The following is a 25,178-nucleotide window of genomic DNA, read 5'->3' as shown; positions in this document are numbered from 1 at the left end:
TCTTTTCCATCATTTTCTGAATAGTTCTATGCTTGCAGAAATGTAATTCTATCCATTTTTCATAATAAGTATAAACCATAAATTAATTCAACTGTGAAAATCATCTAGTTCTTTTATTTTCAAAGGGCTAAGGCTCCTGAAAATATTTATTAATGAAAATGGCAATATTGATTGGTTCACTCCTGCATGCGTGCATGTGTATTTTTCACCGTTTTAACACTGATCGGCTTCTGTTTGGTGCCTCAGAGGTAGCCCTCCATTATTGACTAAGCGAATTGCTGTGGGCTTAAGAGATGCAGCATTTCAGTGGCTTTCACCATCATTTCTTCTTTCGACTGGATGATTATGGTATTAATGGCATTTACAGTAAATACCCCTCAGGTGTATTTTCTCTACCTTTGTGTTATATGTGGGTAAATCTATAATACATTGATCTTATAATGATGTAGCCACCCAGTGTGTCCATATAGCAGTTAGTGAAGCTCATCGCCGTGCATGTTCCTAATCTCCAGGCTTCTGACTTTCCATGTGGTGTGCAGCGATTGGCACAGAAACATCTGTTGCCATTAAAGTCAACTCATCAGTTGTCACAAACCAACATAGTCATCAGACAGGATTTTTCTGAGGTCTCCTTTGGAGGAGGTGGATGTGGGTGGATGGCTTCATGTCTCAAAACTAATACTTTGGCACAAGATCATGGAATTACCCCAGATGTCTTTGGCCCTGTGAAATCTTAATAGGCTGCAAGTTTTTGCAAATGAAGTGCACCAGTTCATCCGTTATACCAGTTAGTAACCAGCTGACATTTACTTTTTTGGAGTTGGGTTGGAGTCTGCTTGATTACATGCTAAAAGGTCATTCCCTGTCTCTGCAAATAGGTATGTAATATAAAAATTGGTTTATTGCAGTCGCTCTTATAGCACAGTCAACAGCATCGTTCTGCTGATTCTCACCTTTTCCTCAGGTGAATACAAAGATGCCCCAAATACGTTTAGTCAATTAGAGGAAGATTGATTCCTGTAGGTGACTATTGTTTCGATTCTCCACCATCTGCTGGAGGAGGATTCACGTGTGAATGCTTTGCTTATGTAACCACTACTTTGTCCTTTCATGTCCTGTCCATGTTCACTCATTGACGTTCTTTGGAGACTGGAAGCTAAGCTTTGCTAGAATATGTAGTATTACAGCCCACACTAAGAGGAGCTTAATCTTTTAATAGGCGATCAGTTTGCTTTGAACTGACGGATTCGGTTGCATTTCTGCAATCGTGCAGTGGAATAATAAGTCCACAATAAGAGCTATTGGAAGACTGATCAAGGCGGTACCAGCGAAACCTTCTTTTAGCAAAGTTGAAGTTCACACTGCACACCACCGAGGGTGTAAATGGAGGCTGACTCGTCTTGTTACAGTCATATCCACATCTTAGCTGAAAATGCTTTCTGCACAGTAATTGCTGTTCTTAAACCGATACTGATTGGGGTCCAGATTTCTTGTCTTTGCTCTGTAATTACTGATCAATAGTAACATAGCTCCAGTTGGTTAATTGTATACCACCTTTCCACCTCTATATAGTGTTATTGAACACAGAAAGCGCAGGTGCCCAATGGTTTTGTCATTGATGGATTCCCTGCACATCAGCCTACAGTTTTCTAAGTGCTGATAATCTCGACCTTGCCAATTAAGGCTGACCCCCAGTCTCAGTGTGTTACAACCTATTTTTAGAGTTAGGCTTTTTTAAATTTGAGCTTTTCACCCTCAACCCAATGTTCTCCCTCCATTTTTTTTCACATATTGACTGTATAATGAATGAAATACATCCTTGTGAGACCTCCGTGTCTGTCATGTTCAATTTTTACAGAGGCAGAAGAAGTTGCAAGAGATTTTGGTGGTTTTGTCCACCTCAGTTCACATGAGGGAGGGAAAGGGTGTATATATGTGTGTATATATTTATATACAGAATATATATATATATATATATATATATATATATAAAGGGTAGCACAAGTGTCCCAAGACACCAACTGCAGTTGAATTGAATCTCCCACTGCATTACTAACACAACACTAAATTTGATCCATCCCACATTCTGCTGCTGTACTGCTTTTGTGTTTTCATTGTGGTGTTAATCATAAATTTGTACTATGTTCCCAAATGTTTCACGGTAGAAACAATGTGGCGTGTTACCTCAGGCAAGAGTGCACGCCGCTCAGTAAAACAAGGCTATTTCTCAAATCCTACTTGGGTGTCATTCCTACATGGGAAGTAGAAATGTTCTGGTTGTATGATTGTCTCAGTTGGACTCAGTTGACCAGGCACATTCTTCTTAATCCCCCTATCATTGAGAGCAGCAACTGCTTTGTTTAGATCATTAATCTCTTTGTAGTTTCTTAGTTCAAAATGTAGGAAGTAATGGAGTGTGAAATGATTCTGTGTACTAAAATGAAATTTCTTGAAGGACCCCCACAGCCCTGTGCCAGCAGTAGCTGCAGTCCGCTGCCTAATATCAGAGGGTTAAACGCTCTGTTTTCTCTTTCTCCAAAGTTTTGTGCAAATTTTGTTTAAAGGTTTGTCATCTGCTGCTGAACAGCCCCCGTAGAGTAGCTCCATTCCCAGTGGAGCTTGCCTAGTCAGTAATTAAACTTTTTTTTTTGTCATCGGAGCACGTATGGATGTGTTCTGTATACAACCATGGGTGTAATGAATTTCATATATCATTAATATTCTGAATCATCCAATTGTACAAATCATAATAATGATTAAATTATCAATATTTTCATTGTTATTGTAGGTAATATCATTGCCATTGTTTTTTCAAATGGGGCCCAAAACTAATTACTGCTATTTTTAGTACTACTGTGTCATTTGTTGTCATTTATTAACATAAAACAAAGAAAATCAAGCACATTTAATGTATATCCAACAAATGTTTTGAATTTTTGCCCAATTTGTCGTTATCAGTAATTTTAGGAACTTCACTAGTCCATGTGTGTGCAGTCACCGCAGTTAATCAGACTGACGATGTTTTGCATTCTTGCTTCAGACTCGTCCTGTTTCAGAACTACTGCCACTGCATGCCTGATCACTGTGAATTCTTGACCCTGTTTGGACAATTTATTATTCAGCGCCTCTCCTTGTCTGCTTATAGCTTGTGTAAGCATCGTATCTAGCTTGGCTAAGAAAATAGCCTAACTCAAGATCAATTATTCTATTAGACCTGCAAGGCATTATAAGTCTGTGTCATTGTGATGTGTATTGCCAAGCTGTTTTCTCACAGGTGTGAATAAGACCCTTGCACGTCTGTGAAAAGATAATTAGGATGTCGATAGCTATGCCTCTGCCCTCCTATAAATCTGCTTCAGGAAAATGTAGAGCTCATTGGCTAATTGCCTTCAAGTACACTGACTTAGTATTTTGCACAGAAAACTGCACGTTCCAGGAGAACAAATCACAGGAAGCCCCAAGCTAAGCCCAGTACAAGAGACAACACATTTACAGAACAGCACCTAGACACAGACAAGTCTTTATCAGCCTGTGCTCAGTTTCAGAATTGAATAACTCTGCTTCCAACAGCCTATTTTTACAGCCCAAACTGTGTATGTGTGAATCTTTATCTTGACTGTCAAAATGTGGAGGTAGTGGAACAAATAAACAATGCTAGTTTATAGCTATTATGTGTCTAATGGGTAGTCCCAGTCAGAGCTGGAGCACAGTAATGTGTATTGAAGTTATTCCCCCAGGCAAGTCGATATTTATGCCATTATGTCTCTTTACCTCAAGATGGAATGTCATTTTTCAATTTTCATTCATTAGTTTCAACAGGCACCACTTTGGCTGTTTGCATATTGACATGACGATCTTACAACTCACCAAGGCATGACAACAGAAACCATCTGCCTGTTACTACTACCAGCTGTTTCATTCAGAAAAGTAAAGACTTAGGGGCAAATTTTCTTCTGACCTAAATACATATTTTATCAGTCAAATTCCAATATTCATAGGTTTTGGGTGTTTTCTCACAGACGTTCTCATGTCCTACACAGCACCTTTTTTCACTGTGTGCTGGCCTTGGAAGGGTATACATGGCTCTATGCTTCCTCTGTGACACATAATGTCGCTATCCACTTCTTCAGACGTCCTTTTTTCCTGCACAGGTACCGTGACCAACTAATAGGACAGGAACCTCAATGCGCTTCCCACTCGTGAACAGGCGGCCAATCTTGTTCTCTTCAAGGATATTTTACATTTACATTACTACAAACCCAATACATCAATTTAATGTATGCTGGACTATGACAAACTTGTTGCAGTTGACCTGTATTCTAAGTGTAATACACCCAGCTGTCAATTTTTGAATTATGTAATTGGAAACCTGTCACCGCCATGCAGGAGGAGTGTTGGATATTTCAAAATCTTTTGGGTGGAGTTGAATTTTAATGCAATGCCTAATTACTAATAACATTGGAAATGGGATTACATGGCTCTTCCTAGACCGCTTTATCTCAAAAGATGAGTACTCAAGATTCAATTAGAGGAACGCTCACTGCAGTGTCAGCAAGTGTTCACACATTGAAATTAGGAATTTTTTCACCAGTTTGGGATTCTTGGAAATGGTTGACCTGGCAGAATAATTAGCTGCATTTTTGATATTTATCTCCTAATGATACTCTTCGTGAGTTTTTGCGGCTTTTGCTGCTTCGCTTTCTATAAACAACCCTACATCAACCGAGGCAGTGCTTCATTGAACCCACTGCACTCTGGCAGGCAAGTAATTACAGCCAATATTTAATTTCAGATTTACCAAGTCATGTCTTGTCGCATGTGAACAATATTGTGATCACACATCCACAGAATGCAATTACCTTACTGGATCATTGAGCAAGCAGGAACACACACACACACACACACCACCCTTCGAAGGAAGTAATACAGCCTGTAGATGACATACCAGGATGCCTCATCTTGTCAGGTGATTGCAGGCATGCTGGACACTCGGCACTATTAAAGCTTCGGCAGCTGTCCAGCGAGCCAGTTAGTGTGACCCTCTCCACCACCATAGAGGTATTAGTTTTGGGGCAGTGTGAATGAAAACTATCATGCAATTCTCTGGTAATCCAACCAGAAAATCCTATTGGGAGACTATTAAAAGGCAAATTCTGTAGGCTGCAGATAGTTCTAATCCTGTTCAGGTGCTTGTAAAACAGTAAGAAAGGGGCTTGTCCAAAATCCTAATCAGAGCACGTAGTTTACAGTTGGAGTTGCAGGTAGGTCTAGTGGCCCTAGCTGGTTTATGGGCCATCCTAGTGAGGATCTGTCCTACTGAAGTGTCCATAAATTTGACCCTGACTCTACTAGCTAGCTTCCTTCTCTACTGCCTCGAAAACAGCGATATTAACTTGTGTCAGTGGCACTGAAACATGAGTTGGTTCCCACTGTCTGTCTTACTTTTTAATACATATTTATCTCCAACATATTATGGAAAATGACAAGCATAACAAATCATCCATCCTACATTAACTGTCTTGTAAAAGTCATGTATCACGAATTGTGATATTAACTATTATGCTATACTATTTAATTGTGACTGCATGTTACGATGTAGATCACCAATATCCCCCAACTTTATCTAGTGAGGACCCTTCTTTCATGGCAGATCTTTAAGATGTCATTTTTTCTGCTGCTTTGGAATTATTGCCATTGGGGAAAAAAAAAAACAAACAATAACAACAACATGACACCTTGGTGATGCTCCAATCTGCCCATCTAATGGGTATGCTGTGCTCATTTGCCCTCTGGGCCCCCAAGCAGGCTCTTGTTATTCATTCAGAGTTGGGCAGAGGTTGCTACTAATTAGCCAAGGTGGTGATTACACCCTTGGAACCAAAAGTCTATTTAGACATTCACCATATCATGAACCAGCAGGGGAAAAGCAATGATGCATCTGATTATGAAGTCGATACTGAATGAGGCATTACTGGCTTGTCATGATGATGATGGCCCTGTCTCAACAAGAAACTGGTAATCAGTGAAATGGACCTTGATTAAAATGAATTATGATGCCTGCAGGGGGCCTCGAGCGAAGTGCACAATATGCCACTACTAATTTTTAAATTTTTGCTTTGAGATATTATCAGAAGTTGATTAAAGGTGTCCATTTTTCCCTTCATCCTCCTAGCAGTTAATCCAGGGGTGTTGTTTTTATGGTGCTGCAGTTGCAACACTTGTTGTCATGTGCTTTGTGGCCTGAGACCATATTGGCAGCTATGCATTAAATTGCTAATGTGCCTGGCAGAGCTGCATTATCCACCCCATCAAAGTGACAAGAGCAGGGATAAAGCACTGCGCTCGGCTGTCCATGAGATCATTGGGAAATGGGTTTTGTGGCTGTGCCTCTGCAGCGTGCAAAGTTGTCTTTTAGAATGCCTTCTTTGAATTTGCTTTATTTCTGCCCCACTGATTTGACAGCTGCAAAACAATGAGGCAGACGTAGCTGACCAGTTCCACTTACATTCAAAGTCCCACTGTAGTAGAAGTCTGTCACACCTGGCTGCCTCTGTAGCTTTGCACTTTATGTTTTTGTTCTTTGTACATCTTAGTATGTAAGGAAAAACATTTGCAGAATGGAAGAACAAAAGTATTGTCAGGACCACTATCTGATCGGTAGGTCGGTTGGCCACTGCAACTTGTGTGCAGTAAATGAATGGAAGTACTAAGTTGTGCTAGATGAGACTGAATGTCCAATGCTAATAGTAAAATTTGAGGTCAATTGTACTGGCGAAAAATGCGATGAGAGTACAATGGCAATGTTCTTTCCTTTGTGACTCTTTCAGCTGGTTGGTTTGTCTGTAACTTTGCCCAGAATCAGGCCCATAGGCCTCAGGTTGGTGAGTAATCCAATAAAATTGCCCATGGAGCCACAAAGATAAACACTCCTGTCAGCTCCTTAATAGCTTTTCAAGATCACTTTAAGAGGCACAATGCCTTGTTGTGGTTTTCTGTTTTTTCCATGTTTTAATCCAAGGCATAAAAAGATATGAAGCAAATCATTTTCTGCTCCCACTGACTCAAATGTACTGAGTAACTGCTGTCATAGGGAATTTGGAAAGTCACTTAATTTGAAAATTGCTTTCCATTCCTGGACAATCAATAGAACATCAAAATATCCTAAAAATAGCATGAGAAGGTGTTAGTTTTCAGTGCACCCTGTCAAATGTGTTAAACTTGACTGCATATTAAACACCAATACCACATGTATCACATGTTGCAAACAAATTTACGTTTCAGTGGGTATTGTCAGATATGTCAAATATGGATCTATTAAAAATTAAACATGGCGCTCAATATGAACACAAGACTCCACTTCTTTAATGTTGCGAGGCAGCAGGGTTTGTGACATCACAATTGCAATAAAATCCATCTTGGCAGCCTCCAAGTTCATTGAAGAAATGGCAAAGAACGGCACTTTTCCTGACTGGCCTCAGCAGGAGTTTTGGCTACATTACATGGATCGTTGATCTGATTGGTTGAAGGTAGACAGTATTTGTTATGAATTAGTGCTATAGATTTAAATATTGATTGATTGGACAGACAGATGGTTCATTGAATCACCTGCAAGTATTTGGTGAATGTGCCTGCCCCTTTACAGTTTCTGTGAATGACTTCCCAGATGGCTCTGTGCAACAAACTATCTGGTGCGTCAGGTTGACCAGTTTTCAGCATTGGGTTTGAAATGACTAATGTCTGGTCACCGTGTACTGTCCCCGGAAACAAGTGGCAAGATGGGAGGCCCTGCACGAAGGAGGAAAGCTCCAGCTTCAGGTGTGATGTGGAGGCGTTAAGAAACCAGGCACCTTGTGATGATTAATGACCTGCATCTTGTGCCAGCAACTTTAAACAGTGTCCTGATTGTAAGTAAGCTGCACACACTCTAGCAGCTTTGTGACAACTCTGCTACTGTACTGCTCACTTGCATACACACACACACACACACACACACACACCTACTTACACTTACCTGCACCTATACACCTGCCTCAAGCTGCAGAGTAGATAGAAATGAGGAAATGCTATTGTTTTGGTTTGGGACTGCTGACAGGCCTGTGTCACCTGTGCTTTTCTAAGGCTAAACCTTTTTTGCATATTTATGTTGACATTTCTTTTTCAGTCCACAATTATCGTCCCCTTAATTGCCACAGTACCACTCACCTCGGCCGAGTAGGTCCCACTTTGTTGGTCTTGTTTGTTTGGGTGGAAGGATTTCTCATAGACTTGTCATAGAAATCATAGATTTCAGTGAAATTTAGATGTTTGGTGGGTTGTTATCCAAAGAACACTTGATAACATTTTGGTGCAGATCTGGATTCAAGGGCACAGCCAATCATTTATTTTACTGACTGCCTTAAGAAAAAAAAAAAAGATATGGCACTTGCATTGATGTGTGATTGTCTATCAGTGTATTTTGATACAGATTCCATTTTAGACGGAGATAAACACACACTATAACACAAACATAGTTTTGTAGCATTGTAAGCTCCTCACTTTAAACTTAGCCTGTTCGTTGGCTGTTTATTTTTATACTTGATATAGTCCAAATCAAAGAACCTCTCTAGTATGAAAAAGTGATGAGGCATACAGATGATGTTATCTCCTGTTTTCTCTGGTAAATATCTCTATTAAATACAGCCAGAAGAGGTTAGTGCCATGCTGTGCCCTGCTGTAGGTTCTGTATGCATGAGGAGTCTTACATGATGTATATGGGGCCCTGAACATACCACGAGGCAGCCTACATTAATGAGGTGCGCAGGGAGGACGGTGCCTCTGAAAATGTACTGAACTCTTGCTTCGTTCAGTGTCGGCTCTTTCGTTTCTGCCGTTTGACAGTGCTCCAACCCACTCGGCTTACCACAGCCACAGTGTGAATCGAGGCCTGTTTGCAGTGATATTCCTTATATATGTACTCAGTGTTTTCATTTCATTTTTTTGGGAGGAGGTTCTTTGGTTTTTTTTATTTATTATAATAACTATTATTATTTTGGGGTTTTATTTCTCTGTTCCTACCCAAGACCCATTTTATGCCTTTGTCACCTCAGTGGATGCCAGTGGTTGCAGTTGGAATTATCTGTACAATAAGCAGGCTTTGTTCCGGAAAATACCACTGTATGTGTGAGAGCCCTTCATCTCTCCATTTTTAACTGAGGGCTGACCTGAGAGTTGTTGGCATCAGCACAAAGACCCACATAGTGAATGGAGGCTTTATCTTCCTTATTCTAACAAGGCAAAGTCTCTGAAGCTTACCCATTCAGCCAGCGCTCTGAAAATGTGGAAATAAAATATTCTATATTCCCCCACAGTGAAGTGTTTTTGGTCCGGTAACAGCTGTAACATTTTGGCTAAATATGGTATATAAATGGAATTGGATGTTCTTTCTATGTGTGGTTGGGGTTATTTGCCTTGTACTCAGCCAGCCTTTTTTGTCTTTTCCCCGCCATTGCTTCAGGTTCAACTACAGATCCACGCACCATCTCACCACAAATGGCTTCTATGAGTTCCTCAACTGGTTTGATGAAAGGGCCTGGTACCCGTTGGGCCGGATCGTCGGGGGCACAGTAAGTTTATCCTCAAGTTGATGCAGTCACGCATGATGTTTTACATGTTTTCTTATTTGTGTCATTGTTCATGAACTCCAGGATGACTTTAAAGGGATACAGATTTACACTACAATGTCCTTGTAATGCAAAGGAAAATAAATTATTGAACTAAGATGCCGTAAAAGATTTCTTCAGTCGGAGTAGACTGGCAGGAACACACACACACACACACACACACACACACACACACAAACGTGCAGTGTAGTGCAGTGCTTGGCCCTCTTGTAGCCTCCTGGTGCAGGCCTGGATGAGACACTGCCCTGGGGCTCCATAATTCTGCTGGAGGACTTAAAATCTCATGGATGATGACATTGCCTACGGAATGGAAGACTGTGAGTGGTGGTTCACTCTCCTGAAAAGGAAGGAAAAAGGTTTGCTCCAGCTGTGTGGGTATCGCGCTGCTCTGTCTCTGCGGGTATCAAGCTGCTGAGCCTCTCCAGGAGGGCTTATGCAAGGGTACTGGAAAGGAAGCTCCAGCTGACTGATGAGCCTCAGATTGAAGAGGAGCAGTGCAGCTCCCCTTCTGGTCATGGAACCTCTTTAAACTTGAAAGATTACTGGAGGGGTCATGGAGTTTGCCCATTGATTTGTGTTTTTTGCACCAGAAATGGCTTATGGCCGTGTCCCACAGGGTGTCTTGTAGGAGAGCACTTCTGGAATGCAAGATGCCTGGGCCACTGATTCAGTACATAGCTCTCCACAGAAGGAGAGCTGTGTATGTATCTGCTGGAGTAAGTCTAGATATTTTCGTAGGACATCGGACTCCACTGTGGTTTCTCCTTGATAAATTGAATGTTAAAATCTAAAGGCACAACTAAGGCGTAGAGAGTATCCAGTTTGGTTTAGGGATGTGCATTTCAAGCAAAAATACTATTTGATAGTCACTGTGAAGTATTATGCAAATAGCTCACGCACCCCCCCCTTCCCCCTGCACGCACAAACGCACGCCACTGCTGCCACCAGATGCAGCAGGTGTATCTCATAATGCTTCGCTACGTTTTTAGTATGGTTCAATATTTTCGCCTTTATTGCTGACACGCGTGTTACTTGTGGCAGAGTGGACATAAGCGTTTGGATTAAAGCAGACCTTGAGTCAATCGCTGCCCACTACCTCTTCCGTTCACTGGGACCACAGCAGGAGGGGGGAATCTCCCCGGGAGGAGAAGAGATAGGGGTGGGATCAGAGCTAAGCTAACCCAGCTGCTACCTCAGGCTGCCTCTAGCTAATGTCCGGTCGTGGGAAGATCGACTGAATGAAATGGGTCTCAGGCTGACTTGCCAACAAAAAATCAGACTGTTTGTGTCCACATCTTTACACAGACCTTTCTCCGTCTCAGTGTCCCATATCAATTTACTGCTACTGACAGGTGTAGTCCGAGGCGCTGGTCAAAACAAAGGAAAACATACTATTTAAAACAAGATGACAGTCGTATAGACTATTCCATTTTTTTGTAATTCAATGACTATTTGAATGGCCCAATGCTAGGTTGGTTATCTCAGAATTGCATAACTAGATTTTGCTGTGTTTATCAGTGTTAGCTTAATCAGACTGTGGCCTCCAGTGTGAAGTAGCTTACTAGCTAGACTATGAGGAGGGAGAGCAACTCCAAGTCTGAGACCATGCTACTCTGCTAAATCTCCTCCTTCAGTCTTGGAGCAAGTTGGTAAATTGGTACGGCATTGCCAGTCATGTGGGAGTTGTGTTCAACTATGGATGGAGCTAAACCTGAAGGCAAAACTCTGAATTTAGTAGTTGATCTCTCATCTGTAGTCATTAGCTCCGAGCAGTGACTGCTTTTATGAGTTTTTCTTCACAGGGTTTCTGGGCTCACCCTTGGGGATGGGGTGAGGAGCTCAGCCACACAAAGCCATCAGAACCACAGCTGTTCACTGTTTAAAAAGAGCCACTTGAGGTGGTTTGGGATTCTGAGTCAGAGGCCTCCTACACTTTTGTATGGAAATATCCCAGGATTGTCCACCTGTGAAAAGATCCCAGGCAGACCCAGACCATGCTGGAAGAATTACACATCACACCTGGTCTGAGATCCCCCAGGATGTGCTGGTTTAGTAAAATGATGGCTGGCATACCTTGCATAGCATGCTGCCATTGTGACCCAGATCTACTCAAGTGGCTAAAACAGGTGGACGGATGGAAGAAGTTTTATATTGGCCATGGCAAGAATATGTGAGGTATTTGCAATATCTGGTGTCAGTTCCTTTTTATATTAAAGGATAATCAGAGCAACATTGGCACCAAAGTGGCTACAGTCAGTCCATCAGTACAGTTCAGTTAGGCAACAAATGATGCTTTAAATCACACTTAATCACATTAAGCTGTCATGGCCCAGAGAAGCAACCAATACAAACAATAAATATTAGCATGTACACAACTGTAGTCTGAAGTCTGACCAGAATATTGGCATGGATTTTTTTTTTTATTTTTATACCTGCTGTTAATATTCCTGAGACCATCCGTCACTATTTATGTCCTCAGCAGCGGTAAATGCAGAAAAAATGGGAATTAGATCTTCAGTCGGTTGGCAAGGTATTTTCACTGCTGAGTGTGTGCGCAGGGGGTTGGGATGGACCTCTAGCATGGGGTTATCTGGGGTTCGACAAGGCAGTGCAGGGATACCACAGAGCCCTATAAGCCTCTGCCGGGCAGCATGGATTTAAGTCACAATCTAGCAGTAGCAGCAGTGAGCTGTTAACTTGACAGATTCCTCTCGGCTGCCCTGGCCTCCCTGTTTACCAGCAGCAGCGATTGTTGTGAAACATTGACCTGTTTCAGTGAAGAATACAACATGCCGATTCCACACAATTTATCTCCCATTTCCCCCACCTCCCCTCCTCTGTGCATCTCTTGTGCCAACCTCATCTTCTCAGCCCTGCATCCTGTGAGGTGTGAGGCCTGTGTGAGTAAAATACCTTTGGCCTATCCATCTCCCTCTCCTCTTTAACAACTCCACCTGCTTTCTTTCTAGGAGCCAAGCTCCACGGACCCACCAGGTTTGCACTCTGAGCTGTAATTGCACTGGCTAATGATGCATCAGGACTACATAATCCAGGTCCTCAGTGCCAAATAAATGTGGAAATGTCTCCCAACATGTTTTTGTCATTATTGGGCGCAGATGAGAGGCTGGGATAGAGACTCGCCCCTTAGAGCCTTTTGTGTGACTCTTGTGTCCCTTCTTACTCTTTCTTTCTTCCCGTCACTGTGAAGTGTAAACTCAGTCCTGCGGGCTGATTTGTTGAGTTCCCCTGCACAGTTGAGACAGTGAGACATGTTAATGTTGTGCATTACTATCAGATGCCGTTATCATTACAGCATAAAGCAGATGGTGTTGGGCAGGAGCTCTACCCATGGTACATGCTGATGTTTGAATATAGTATTCACTACTGCACAAGATATGCAAGGAATTGGAATCCAAAACCCATCCATCAGCATTCATCTGCCATAGGCAATTACCATCAGCCACTGGTAATTGCATATGACAGGCCTAGCTTGTAATAATGGATGTGCTGGTTATGTTACAGTACATGAATACTTGGGATAGGCTTCGGAGCCTTAGGGTGGAAGCTGAAACTCATGATTAGACTGGTAATCGGTACTGGGAGAAGTATAGTTTTAAGTTAATTTTCACGACATTTACAAGATCCCTGTGTGGCACAACACGTTGTCTTCTGCATCCAAAGAACTTCACAGCTTACATCTTCCCTCAATACTCATGTATTGACATTTGATGAATGCATGAGTAAAAAACTAATAACTGCAGAGTAATTTACACATGGTTCATTATAAGATTATAGTCAGCTGTAACCATTTGACTGTCATTTCATTTTACAGCTGGACATTATCTTTAGATATTTTAGTCTACTCAGCAGACTACCCTCAAGTTAGACCAATCTGTGAATACATATAAGAGCTTCTGCTGCCTTGGTTTTAAATACGAGTTGGGAAGACAATAGATGCTGTGATGAGCTGTGTTTAACTTCCTTTCTAGCAGAACTGGCTTCTATTTGTAGATTGTTTAACATACTGAACATTAACCATGTTGCTCTGAACATCCGCTTTCTGTCAGAGGGTCTGAAAATTGGCCCTGGTCTCAATCTGCATTATTATTCGATAAACACAACAGAGAAACACCAAACACACCATTAAACAATATAGAATTACTATAAGCCTTAGAAAAAAAACAAGTTAATTAGAAACTGTGGCTATGAGGCCTAGCCTATATGATTCCCTGGAAACATTCAGTGGCCTGATCAGGATATGTCCTGCACTTTTCCTGACTGTGATTATAGTAGTCTATTATAGTATTATATTATTATTATAGTAGTATGTTATCCTTGCATCATGTGTTTTTTTTGAACAGTTTCCGTGGATGATCATGTCCACACCAGTGTCACCAAAATGTTACTGTAAACCTGTTTTATTTATCATTTTAAAAATGATGATTTTCAGGATGCCACAGAATTGTACTGTTCATATTGAAATCAACTAATGTACAATGCACTGGGACCAATGGGTTGTTTTAAGACCCAAATGAACTGATTCTTCTAACAGGTATTAACGTCTGCAGCCAAAACTTGATGTCACTTATTTCTATTGTTGTACAAAACCTGTTAAAAATATCAGTGAGCCAGTGACACATTTCATCATGATCATGAACATGGGCCTTATGGTTAATTTTGAGTTGGTCCGACCTTCTTAACGTTTTTTAACCCTAACTCTAACCTGTTTTTACATCTCCAGTATGAACCTATGGGCTTGAGGCACAGACAAGGAAGGGACTAATGCATTGTTGGTTCTGGTCTTTTCATGGCATTTGTTGACAGTAAAACAGAATGTTACCAGCCTCATCCTTTTAACATGCCAAGTCTGCTAACAACCTACATTTGACTTGGAAGAAGTTTAGTGCCAGATGGTATGCCACACTCTGCCTTATAAGGTTCACAGGCATTTCAGTAGGAGGTGGGTGGGTCATTCTGTTGGCCATACTAAATGCAAATGTCTACCTATGACTTGCAAATCTATGCGAAATGGGGCAAAATCTAAAATTTGGTGCATAAAGGAGATCTGATAAAGTTAATGTAGCAGTACTAGCTGCCCCTATGGTAGATCCATTATTATTTCAGTTTTATCTGCATTCTCTTTATATGAGAGGCTGAGGTGGGAGTGGTTGGTAGAATAATTTGGTGCCTTGCTCAAGGGCACAATGATGGTAGTTGCTGGAGTAACAGAAAGCCTCTCACTCATTTATGTGTAGGCTAATAGTCAAAATCCTGCTTGTTTGCACGACAGAGCCAGCTCATTTTGTGAACACAGACAAGGCTTCAGGGAAGAAGGGCATTTAGTTTACTCCCACACTGCATTCACAATCACAAAATGAATGTGTGAGAGCTCTTATTTGCATCAAGCCTATGCTTTCAAAATATGCAGGGGTGTGGACAAGTGCCGGGTTCATTTCAGAATGGCACAGTGTGTTTCACAGCCCGCGATGCAGTCACAACCCATGGCCTGTGTTTTGAAAACTTAAAATAGTTTGTGAAATACAAAGTTGCTTTTCTTTATTGTTTCTTTCTCGCTGTCTTGATATTTTAACAATGTCAGTCTGCTTTCTGTGAGGGTAAGATGGTCTGTGACCCTTCAAGCTCCAGATGGAATTCATAAAACCACCTTTGCTCTATCTGAGAGCAGTGACCGAGACTCTTGTCTGTTGTATTGAACCTTTTACCCGCCTGCACTCTGTTTAAAAGACCCTTTCTCTCCTCTCAGCCACTGTAGTTCACTTATCCTCCTCTGTCTCTCCAACCTCTCTGCTTCTTTATCTTTCATCATCTCCCCGCTGCAGTCTGCCTCTGCTTTTCTCTAATGTCTTTTCTAACCTCCACAATGCCTCCATTCTTTGCTCCCACCCTTATCCCTACCCCGTCACCCCTTTTTTTTTTTTATTCAAAATCAGACAGATTATCCTGACAGTGCTCATTAATTGTGTATGATAGCGTTAAGTCTCTAAGCACTCAGACGGGTCACACCGTTTGGAACACAGATCTGATATCAGTTAGTGTGACACTTTAGTGCCTTTCTTTCTAGACCAGTCCAGCTGCCCTCTCCCCCTTTCTTTCCCTTTTCACTCCCACCCACCCTCCATTCCCTAGAGGATGACTGTCAGTTGCTCTTTCTCCTGAGCCATAGATAAGGAAGGAAGGCTTCTCTAATGTGACAGTCCATGACAACAGTTGGCTGTCAAGCCAATAAACCACTCTTTGCTGCCATAAGGACAATGACTCAAGTGCATTTTTGGTAACAGCTCTTGTCAGTTTTAGTTGATGATATTTTCATAATGAACTATGTAATGCATTCTTGAATGGCAATTTAGAGAAAAGTGCTGAAAAACTCAAGTACAAAGACTTTTATCCATCAAGATAAAACTCATTGCAGAATGTGCTTGGCCAGGATGAATAATCTCTGTAATGTTTTGGGGACCTGGGCCCTACCACAGAGTTCCAAATGGCTAATAATTACAAGAATAGTTTTGTAAATAGCAGGATACCGCTCCATTAGACAGAGTCCAATCCTCCGAGCTGAGAGGCAAGGCAGGGTTGATTTTCACTGAAGTAGATTGGTTGATGAAGCTTAGGTCTCCTAGGCACTGGCTAATTAGAGACGTGAAGACCTGAGTTTATTAGCGGTAAGACAAAGTGCATGGACTGCGGCTACAGCGAACACACATCAGGGACATCACTCACGCGTTAAACATGGCCTCGCTTTTTACTTCAGACAGCCAGTGTACTGCACAGGGCCCTAATTGGATCAGCTCTCGTGTTTGGGCAAGACAGGGCCATGAGGGCCTCAGCTTTGACTGAGTGGAGGTTTAATTCATTATAACTTTCTGTTGAAGGACATCATACACGGCATTAATTATTTATAACAGACTAATTGTTTTAATTAATTTATGCAGCAAAAAATGTCAACTATCGGCCGATTCTTGAATTCAATGCTTTACTGTTTTACGTCATTGTACATTGAATTTCTTTCTGTGCTGTGCTGTTGGTCAGACAGAACAAGCTATTCAAAGAGTTCACCACTGGCTCTGAGAAACTCTGATGGGTGTTTTTTTCAAATAATTGTTAGGTGCAGCACGACATGGCAGTGCCCACTGCTTGTCCAAGTCTCAAGGCAGATTTAGCTGATTTAGTTGTCACATAAAATAACAACGGGATGAGCAGTGGATAATTTGTTTTGACATATTTTTGTCCTTGCTTTGAATGTAGTCTATCGGCTCTAAATAAGTATGTGTTGGTGCGAATAAAAGCCTGTGTGCCAATCAAACTGTATTGGTAACTAATGCAGCTTGGTGCCTTTCATGCTGATTCTCTTGTCTTGCACTGTCCCTTTCACTCACCTGCCATTGCTAATGTCAAGGGCTGCAACATAGATGGTGTAATCTGTTGATCTGCTAATTGTTTTCTTATTTATCGATCAGTCGTCTGGAAAATGTCCAAAATAATTTCCAAGAGTCATCAAATTTCCTCTTTTTCCCAACGAATAGTCCAAAACCCAAACATTAATTTTCCAATAATGTTAAGACAAGAAAAACAACACAGTTTCTCATCCAAGAAACTGGAACAATGAAATGTAAAAAAAAAAATTACTGAAAGGATTAAATGATTATCAAAACGGTTGCTGATTAATTTGATGTAATTAATTCCTAACCCCTCTTCTCTCTATGCCCCCTCTCTCAGGTATACCCGGGGCTAATGGTGACTGCTGGCCTCATCCACTATGTGCTCAACCTACTCCACATCACAGTCCACATCCGTGACGTGTGTGTCTTTCTGGCACCGGTGTTCAGCGGTCTGACTGCCATATCCACCTTCCTGCTGACCCGGGAGCTGTGGAACCAGGGTGCAGGGCTGCTGGCGGCCTGTTTCATTGCCATCGTCCCCGGCTACATCTCCCGCTCTGTCGCTGGCTCTTTCGATAATGAGGGCATCGCCATCTTTGCCCTCCAATTCACCTATTACCTCTGGGTAAATACACTGGTCACTTGAAGGAAAGGTGCAATAAGGAGTCTTAATGTGCATGAAGACATAATATGGGCGTAACGTAATTGTAATGTGAATGCACCTCTGATATTGTGTTTAATGTCATTATGATGTGATGTGTAAAGATTTTCCTTTGCAAGAAATCAGTAAAGCCGAACATGTGCTTACTGTTCTCCAGTTTTTAAATCTGCTTTAGCTGAAAAAATGTCAACATTTCTACTCCAATCATGAGGCTTCAGTCCTTTGTTGACTGCATTTTGTAACCAGAAAAGTAGCCCTGTTTTCAGTCTTGGACTCAGATGTTCAATTATTTATCCAGAGCTTTGAAAGGCACTCTTTGCATCCTTGCCAACCATGTGGAGCCCAAGAAGCAGCATGCTGCACTGTAAAACCTTCACAATAAGATGACCTTTAAGTGTAGAACTGAAAAGATCTTGGGTTCAAGGTTGAATAGCCCTCCCTCCCAATTTACTTCCCATTCTTGAAATACAGAAAGTGAACACAGCACAAAGCCAACCTTGTTCAATTTGCGGCACCACCGTTTTCAAGAAGTTCAGATTTCTTTTTTTTTTATGTAACAAAAACCTCTTTCCTTCAGGTCATCTTTGTTCTGTCAAGGTAGACCTTGACAGATTAAACAATTTCCACAGATAAGGAGAAAATTAAGTTTTTGAATACAGCTTGGAGATTTGCAGGAACTCGAGGAAAAATAGTCTTGCACATTTGGTGGAAGGAAAGGGCTTGTCAAGATGAAAAATGTCTTTTCTATGTACATCAGCCTGTCCACTCTTTTTAGTTGCAGTTGCCCTGCAGCTATTTTACTACAAATGCAGTGTATGTGAGTGTGTGCGAGCGTGCATCTGTGCGTTTGTCTGTGTACATAGTTGAAGACCCCCAGTTTGCTAACGATTTTATCAACATTCTTTTCTTTCTTGTTATTGGAGTTGACTTTGACAAATATTACAGACTTTCCATTCTGTATTGAGCTGTATCCATTCAGGGATACACGTTCTTTGTTTTTAATGCCTATGCAAGATCAGGAATTATGTGAAATGAAAACAGAAACGTGAGATTGAAAAGAACCAGATTAATGAATAAGTAACTGGCTACTTCTGTTAAACCAGGTTTCTCCTGATATTTAACACCTATGTTGAGATTGTGAGGGCCATTTATATGCAACATTAACAGATTTAGAGCAGTGCAACACGCATGTGATAAAAATTGCCCACAAAAAGGATGTTTTAATTTAATTTATTTGAAATTTTTTACCCTCAATGTTTGAATTCAGATATCAATTGTGTTCATTGGTGCACTTCATACTAAAGCTTTCATTACGTCTTTGCAACGCTCCAGATGCTCAGTTTACTTTGACAAAGGAGATTATTATAATTTTTTTGTATTATCCAAAGGAGACTATTACATATCGGATTCTGCAATTCTATTGGCACCAGAGCATGCTCATGCAAATAGAAGAAGTTTGCTGAATGGCAGTGGCGCCCTGTGTTAGACCGGCTGGTGAACAGGGATACTGGTAGTCTTAACTGTCTTCCTTCAAAAGTGTTTCAGTGAGTGAACAGAGAAGAGCTTTCATTATGCATGCCACAGGCAGTCGATGAGCGGTAGTAGCAGCTTGTAGGCTATTTGTCCAATTTTTATTTTACCTTCCAGTCGGTGTTCCCCCTTTATGCTCGAGCATAGGGACACGCTGCGCGCTACAGGCTTTCATACAGGTAGAAGAAATGATGCAGGCGTTTCGTCATGCTTTGCCTCGCTGCTGTTTGTCACAGCGTAACAAGCTTGGCAGTAGAGTTGCTGCAGGGATGGAAGGGGCCTTTTATCTGTCCAAGGATTCAGCCATCCAAGTTTATGTCACTTTGTCAAAACCTGCACGGGTGCATCTCTACATGTGGTTTCAAGGTAGTATGAATCACTGGGCTCGAGCCTCTGGACAGCTGTGTGGCCCTTTTTTTGAACTCACTCACTCTCACTGATCTGGCAGAGACGTTCAGTTTAGTGTCCGGGTGGCTGACTGAGCATGACTGTTTTGTCTACAATTTAAGTCCCGATACAGCACGAAGGGCTGTGGGTCTGTGTACCAGCTCAGCAGAGTGAAGCCAAACAGCTGACGGTGCCACTTACTTGGAGAGTTTACATCCTCAAATATACAGTACATATTTGTGAATACACTTAGGAAGTTTTTATTATGCATATACGTATATACTGGAGCTTATATATACATGTATACTGCTAGCATGTATACATGCCAGTTTATTGTGAAATTTGAACAGAAAGAGCAAGGAAACAAAAGAGTTGTTCCAAGGAGAACAAAGTCTTAAATTGAGATGAGGTATATTCAGAGTTGAGCAACAAGGACTGCAAACTCTGCACAGAGCTGCAGGTAAGTTAACTGTATGAAAGGTGAATTTCAGGTAAGCAGTCTCTGCACTGAAATCTGGATGAATTGCATTCTGAAATCATACTCTAAAATATATTCCCTTAGAGTTTTCAGTCAGTTTTGTAAGCATTAGTCTGCAGGAATCTCCAAAATGTCACCATTGAACTTTTACAGACTCATCCAAAAAAAAAAAAAAAAACTGCCACCATAACCATTTGTCTCACAAGGAAATGTGTGTTATGGTATGTTGGGGACATCTTTGTCTCTGTGCTATCATAATGGCTTCTTGTCATCTTGTGTGTTATGATCAATACATCTCCAAGTGAGGCAGGTGTTCTTTGCAGAAGCCATCACCGCCTCTTAAGGTGATGTGTCATCAGCAAAGCAGTGCCATCGAAAAAAATCCCCCTCCACTCACCTTCCACCTCTCGTGTCCTTTGTTCTATTTGGCAAGAGCCCTGAAAAACAATCATGCTGGCCATGCACCACTGCTTCCCATTATCAGTCTCATTTACCCACATTTGTCTTTGCGTTTTCCTTCCCCCCTCTCCGTCTTTCTTCCATCTCGTCTCCCTTTAATTGTCTTTGTCTTCTTTTTGTCCCTGCCATTGTTTTGCTCTTGCCGTGCTCTGCTCTCTGCCTCTTCTTTTTTGTTCTTTCCGCCTTGCTTTCTCTTCCCTCTATCTCATTATTTCTCACTCCCTTCTCCGCTCTCTTCCTTGTCTCTTTACCCCCGTCCTCCCCTCCACATGGCAAAAATGCACAAAGCCGTTCTCTCAAGTCTCAGCCCAATCTTCATTATCCGACTCCTTCATTTTATCCGCTAATAACCCATTCAACTCCACTAGCTTAATCTCTGTGTTTACCCCCTCTCAACACACACACACACACACACACACCCTCCCATAATCTATAATTGAATCCTCTCACACCCAGGAGAGCTGCTCTTTTTAACACCATAGCTCTTCGTAACATAAGTATACACACACACACACACACACACACACGCACACGCACACATGCACAGCCTCCCTTGCTCCAACCCCATGCACCCTGCCTACATTGTTGTAACAGTAATTCCACTCTTTCTCTTGGCTCACATTTAATTAGCTGGACTGGTATCGCACTGTGTGACTTCTGGGTCTTCACAAAGACAGTGACGGCTGGGAGGGCAGTTGGAAGAGTGAGTTGAGACACCAGTTGAACATAGTTTGTTCATGCCTCTGAATAGGCAGCACAAGGCTGCCCCGCTGGCTTTGGCCCAGCTTGAGTGGGAATATTGTCTGACAAGAACACAGCAGCTTGTGCAATAACTGTTGTCATCCTCATCTGTCATCATGCTTGTTTTCACTTTTAAATAAAAAATTGAATCAAATGCAAAAGCTAACGTAGTCTGATAAAACAGCCTTGGAATAAATCCTCTCTTCATCACAGTCAAATTAACTTTATGGTCATTTTCAAAGCTGCAGGTGGCGCTGAATTGTATTGGATACTACACAGAGGTATTTCTAATATTTTGTCCACCTTTAATGTCATTGCGTGTGTTTACATGTGCACTATTATCCTGGTTATGATTGGGTTTTTGGAGTCCTCGTTAAGTTTAAGCATATACAAAGATCTTATCCTGGTTTCAGAAACCAGGACATGATACCAATGCAATTTCGTTGTATGCTGTTACCAGTTGTACAATGACAATAAAACCTCTTATGTCTTATGATACCTGGATTAATCAGGATACTGTGTCACGTGAACACCTTATCCTGGTTTCTAACCTTTTGTTACATAGATGGTGAGAAATCAAGACACAGCTGCATGCACGCAATCAGAAACCAGTCATGTCAATCGGTCATGTATACAAGGATATGAATAAGCAGGGTTTTCATGTTCTGTGTGAAGGCCATATCCCGGATATGATCAAAACCAGGGTTCTAGTGCGCACTTAAACGCACCCAATGAGAGTACTAAAGATTAGAACCACATCTCAGTAGAACACAATAAAGTTTAGCAGCACAACAGACTAGCCTTCAGAATGACCGTAAAGTTGCATCAACAAACACGAACAGTATAACCTTCACTAAGGTAGGATTTATTGCAGGACTGTGGTATTATACTGCACTAATTTTAGCAAGGCATCCCTAATAAAGAGGACACTAAGTGTAAGTTCCAACCTAAGCCCCATTCGGACAGGATTAATGGATTAATTAAAGAAGGATAATAATACTATATATAATAAGAATACTATATGCCTAGAGGGGGAAAAAAACTCATTTGGATGGAGTTGTCATGTGCCAACCTCAAACGGAGCATACATAACAACAACATAAATGTTATTTCCTTCTGCCACAAACAAACGTTTCACTTGTGTATAGAGAGAACGGCAGTCAGGACCTACTTACTGCAGCCCACCTTAACACATAGGGTGCACCTACAGTATGAAGCAGTGGCTGTGTGTTTGTCTGTGCTGTTGATTGATTGGCGGCTGATCCAGGGTTCTGTATGTGACGCTCTACTGGGTATTGAGGTCCAGTGATGATCGATTTCCGCCTTGTCAGCAAATCTCAAGCGTTGTTGGATGCGATCAAGCTCCTTGACAACTAACTCTACACCCTGTATCACTGGTACACTCCCCAGGTCTGATCATTTGAAAGGTCACTGTTGAATACATATTTTATTCTGTGTGTGTGTGTGTGTGTGTGTGTGTGTGTAAATTTCCATTGTCTCAGTGTGTTTTTAAATGTTAATGTGTACACTCGCCTGCTTTATCGGCCTGTGGCGGGGAAGAAGAGCTTGTTTACAAGATGTTTCTGCTGGTCTAGTCTGAGACTCTCTCTCTCTCTCTCTCTCTCTCTCTGATCATTAAACTACTTCTAAAGATGCACAAAATATTCATTTTTGTCTCCTTTTAACTAAATGTATACACAAGTTGGTCGTAAAATGCATGTCTTAACTCTTAAATCTGGCAAATCACGATGTAAACAGAGCTATTAATGGGACTCCAGTGTCTCCGCAGTGGATGGAGTGGACCTTTATTTGAGAGGACAACATTTTCTCATTATCGCAGAAAATGTGCAGTCAGTAGTCCTTTAGTTTCTAGTGTCTCTGAAACACAAACTGAGGGGTCTACATTTCTTATTTGATGTTGAAGCATATATGACAAACATACCGCTGTGACTCTTTGTGATTTGTCTTTCTATCTCATAGGTGAAATCAGTGAAGACAGGCTCTGTATTCTGGACCATCGGCTGTTGTCTCTCCTATTTCTACATGGTAAGAATAGCTCACACAAACTCCGATACAACCACACAATCACCCCTTCTTTTTTTTTTGCTCAATAGGATTTATGATCACTTTATGACGTGTTATTCCGCTCTGCTATCTCTCAGATAAACTGCGTAAAAGGTGACATAAACTCATATCCAAATTCTGAATACTTTGTAATTTTATACTTTGATTTATAATTCAGTTTATTCTCAGATTCTTTATACCAGTGTGTTTTGCTTTTCACCCTTTTATATTTTTAATTTGATGTAAATATATAATTTGATTTATGTGCTATATTTTTCACTGCTGTGTAACTGGCTGCCCTTTAAATAAGATCTATGAGTAGGATTTGGTATAATTAGTTAATTATTTACTTCATCTCCTGTTATTTGAGTAAGAGGGGGCACCAAAATATATTCAAAGCAAAACTCATAAACAATCCTCTGTCATGAGCAACAAAGGATTCGGTGATTCTTTTTTTTTTCAGTTAAAATGTAAAATCAAGAAAAATAGAAATATTCTGTGTTTTGGCATGCACAAAGAATTCACTGTTTTATACTCTTTATGATTGAATGATTGAATTCAACATGCTGGCACTCTGAGATTCTGCAGCACTTTGATTAAATAAGTGGGCATCAAACCTGCTGCATTCTTATACCATCCTTTAGGAAATACTTTGTCATATTAGTTAGAAATTGCTGTCATGTAATGCAACTGTCCCTAGTAAAGTGGCTCTGGTCTGCCACTTTTAAATGCTAGAGCACTAAATGTAAACACTACACATGTGCGTTGACATAAGCTGACTGAAAGGTCCAGACTTTGCCTTTAGGGGTTGATGGGTAAAATTGAAAAGCATGCTTCTCAACAAATGCCACTTTACATGTATTTGGAGTGAGTTACCCATTAAGAGATGGCTCTTGATGATTAACCCTGCTCCTGAGGTGGTAATGTTGGGGTGATTTTTCACTGTCCAGCACGGACATGACAATGCACAGAGAAAGGGGAAGAGCAGTTCAGCCAGTGTTTTCTGCATTATTTATGAATTCGGGCACAAGCCCATCAGGGGGCTGATGAGAGAGATGAGATAAAAAGACGATCCAGGCACATTGCCTTGGCGACAGATTGGTTGCGCGCATGTGTGTGTGTGTGTGTGTGTGTGCGTGTGTGTGTGTGAGAGGGAGCGTGAGTGCCTATGAAAATGTCCAGCTCCTTGCTCATTCCAGGGTAAATCTCTGTGGCTGGCTCACAGACGGATATCAAATGAAACAGATTACCGAAATCCAGCTTCATCGATCACACTGGGCCACAGCATCCGGGGGGTGGGTGGATTGGAGAGACAAGAGCCGGAGAGAGGAGTACAATAAGGGACAAAACAGAGGATGGTGACGGGCAGAGACAAAGGATTAGCGGGAGGTGTGGAAAGATGAGGGGAAGCAGGATAGAGTGGACAGAGAGATGGAGAGAGATACAGATTGAAAAGACAGTAGAGGGAATATTTTGTGATGTACAACTTCCGCGCTGTCCTAGTAAGCAGCAATTGGAACATTGAGTCTGCATGCTTCTTTCTTTTTATTACTACTTTCTCTCCTTCACACCCTCTCCCCCCTCTCCTCAGTGATGTGATGTTCCTCTGTACTGTATCTGCTGCCCACCCACTGTTGCAGATGAGTCCTCTTGCAGCAAACTAAGCTTTTATGTCTCCATCAACACCAGCAACCTCCCGACCGCCCCCACTGTCTCCTTTTGGTCCTGCACACAAACTACCGCATACACTTGTTGACCCACCCTTACTATTTTTTCACTACCCTATCACCTTACACTGTCAA

The 25,178-nt window shown here is 41.5% G+C and overlaps 1 protein-coding gene across 1 annotated transcript in view; it reads left to right on the top strand.

Annotated features, from left to right (window-relative positions):
- Nucleotides 1–25,178, top strand: part of LOC139215265 (dolichyl-diphosphooligosaccharide--protein glycosyltransferase subunit STT3B) — a 74,717-nt gene that overhangs the window by 26,480 nt on the left and 23,059 nt on the right. The window contains exons 2-4 of the mRNA XM_070846174.1: nt 9,494–9,602; nt 17,394–17,681; nt 23,293–23,358. Of these exons, the coding sequence (XP_070702275.1) occupies nt 9,494–9,602; nt 17,394–17,681; nt 23,293–23,358 (463 nt within the window). The remainder of the gene's footprint in view (nt 1–9,493; nt 9,603–17,393; nt 17,682–23,292; nt 23,359–25,178) is intronic.

The sequence above is a fragment of the Pempheris klunzingeri genome, chromosome 16 (assembly GCF_042242105.1).
Source record: "Pempheris klunzingeri isolate RE-2024b chromosome 16, fPemKlu1.hap1, whole genome shotgun sequence".
In the NCBI taxonomy this organism is placed as follows: domain Eukaryota; kingdom Metazoa; phylum Chordata; class Actinopteri; order Acropomatiformes; family Pempheridae; genus Pempheris; species Pempheris klunzingeri.
Note: the sequence above shows the minus strand (reverse complement) of the source record. Positions and strands in the feature narration are given on the sequence as shown.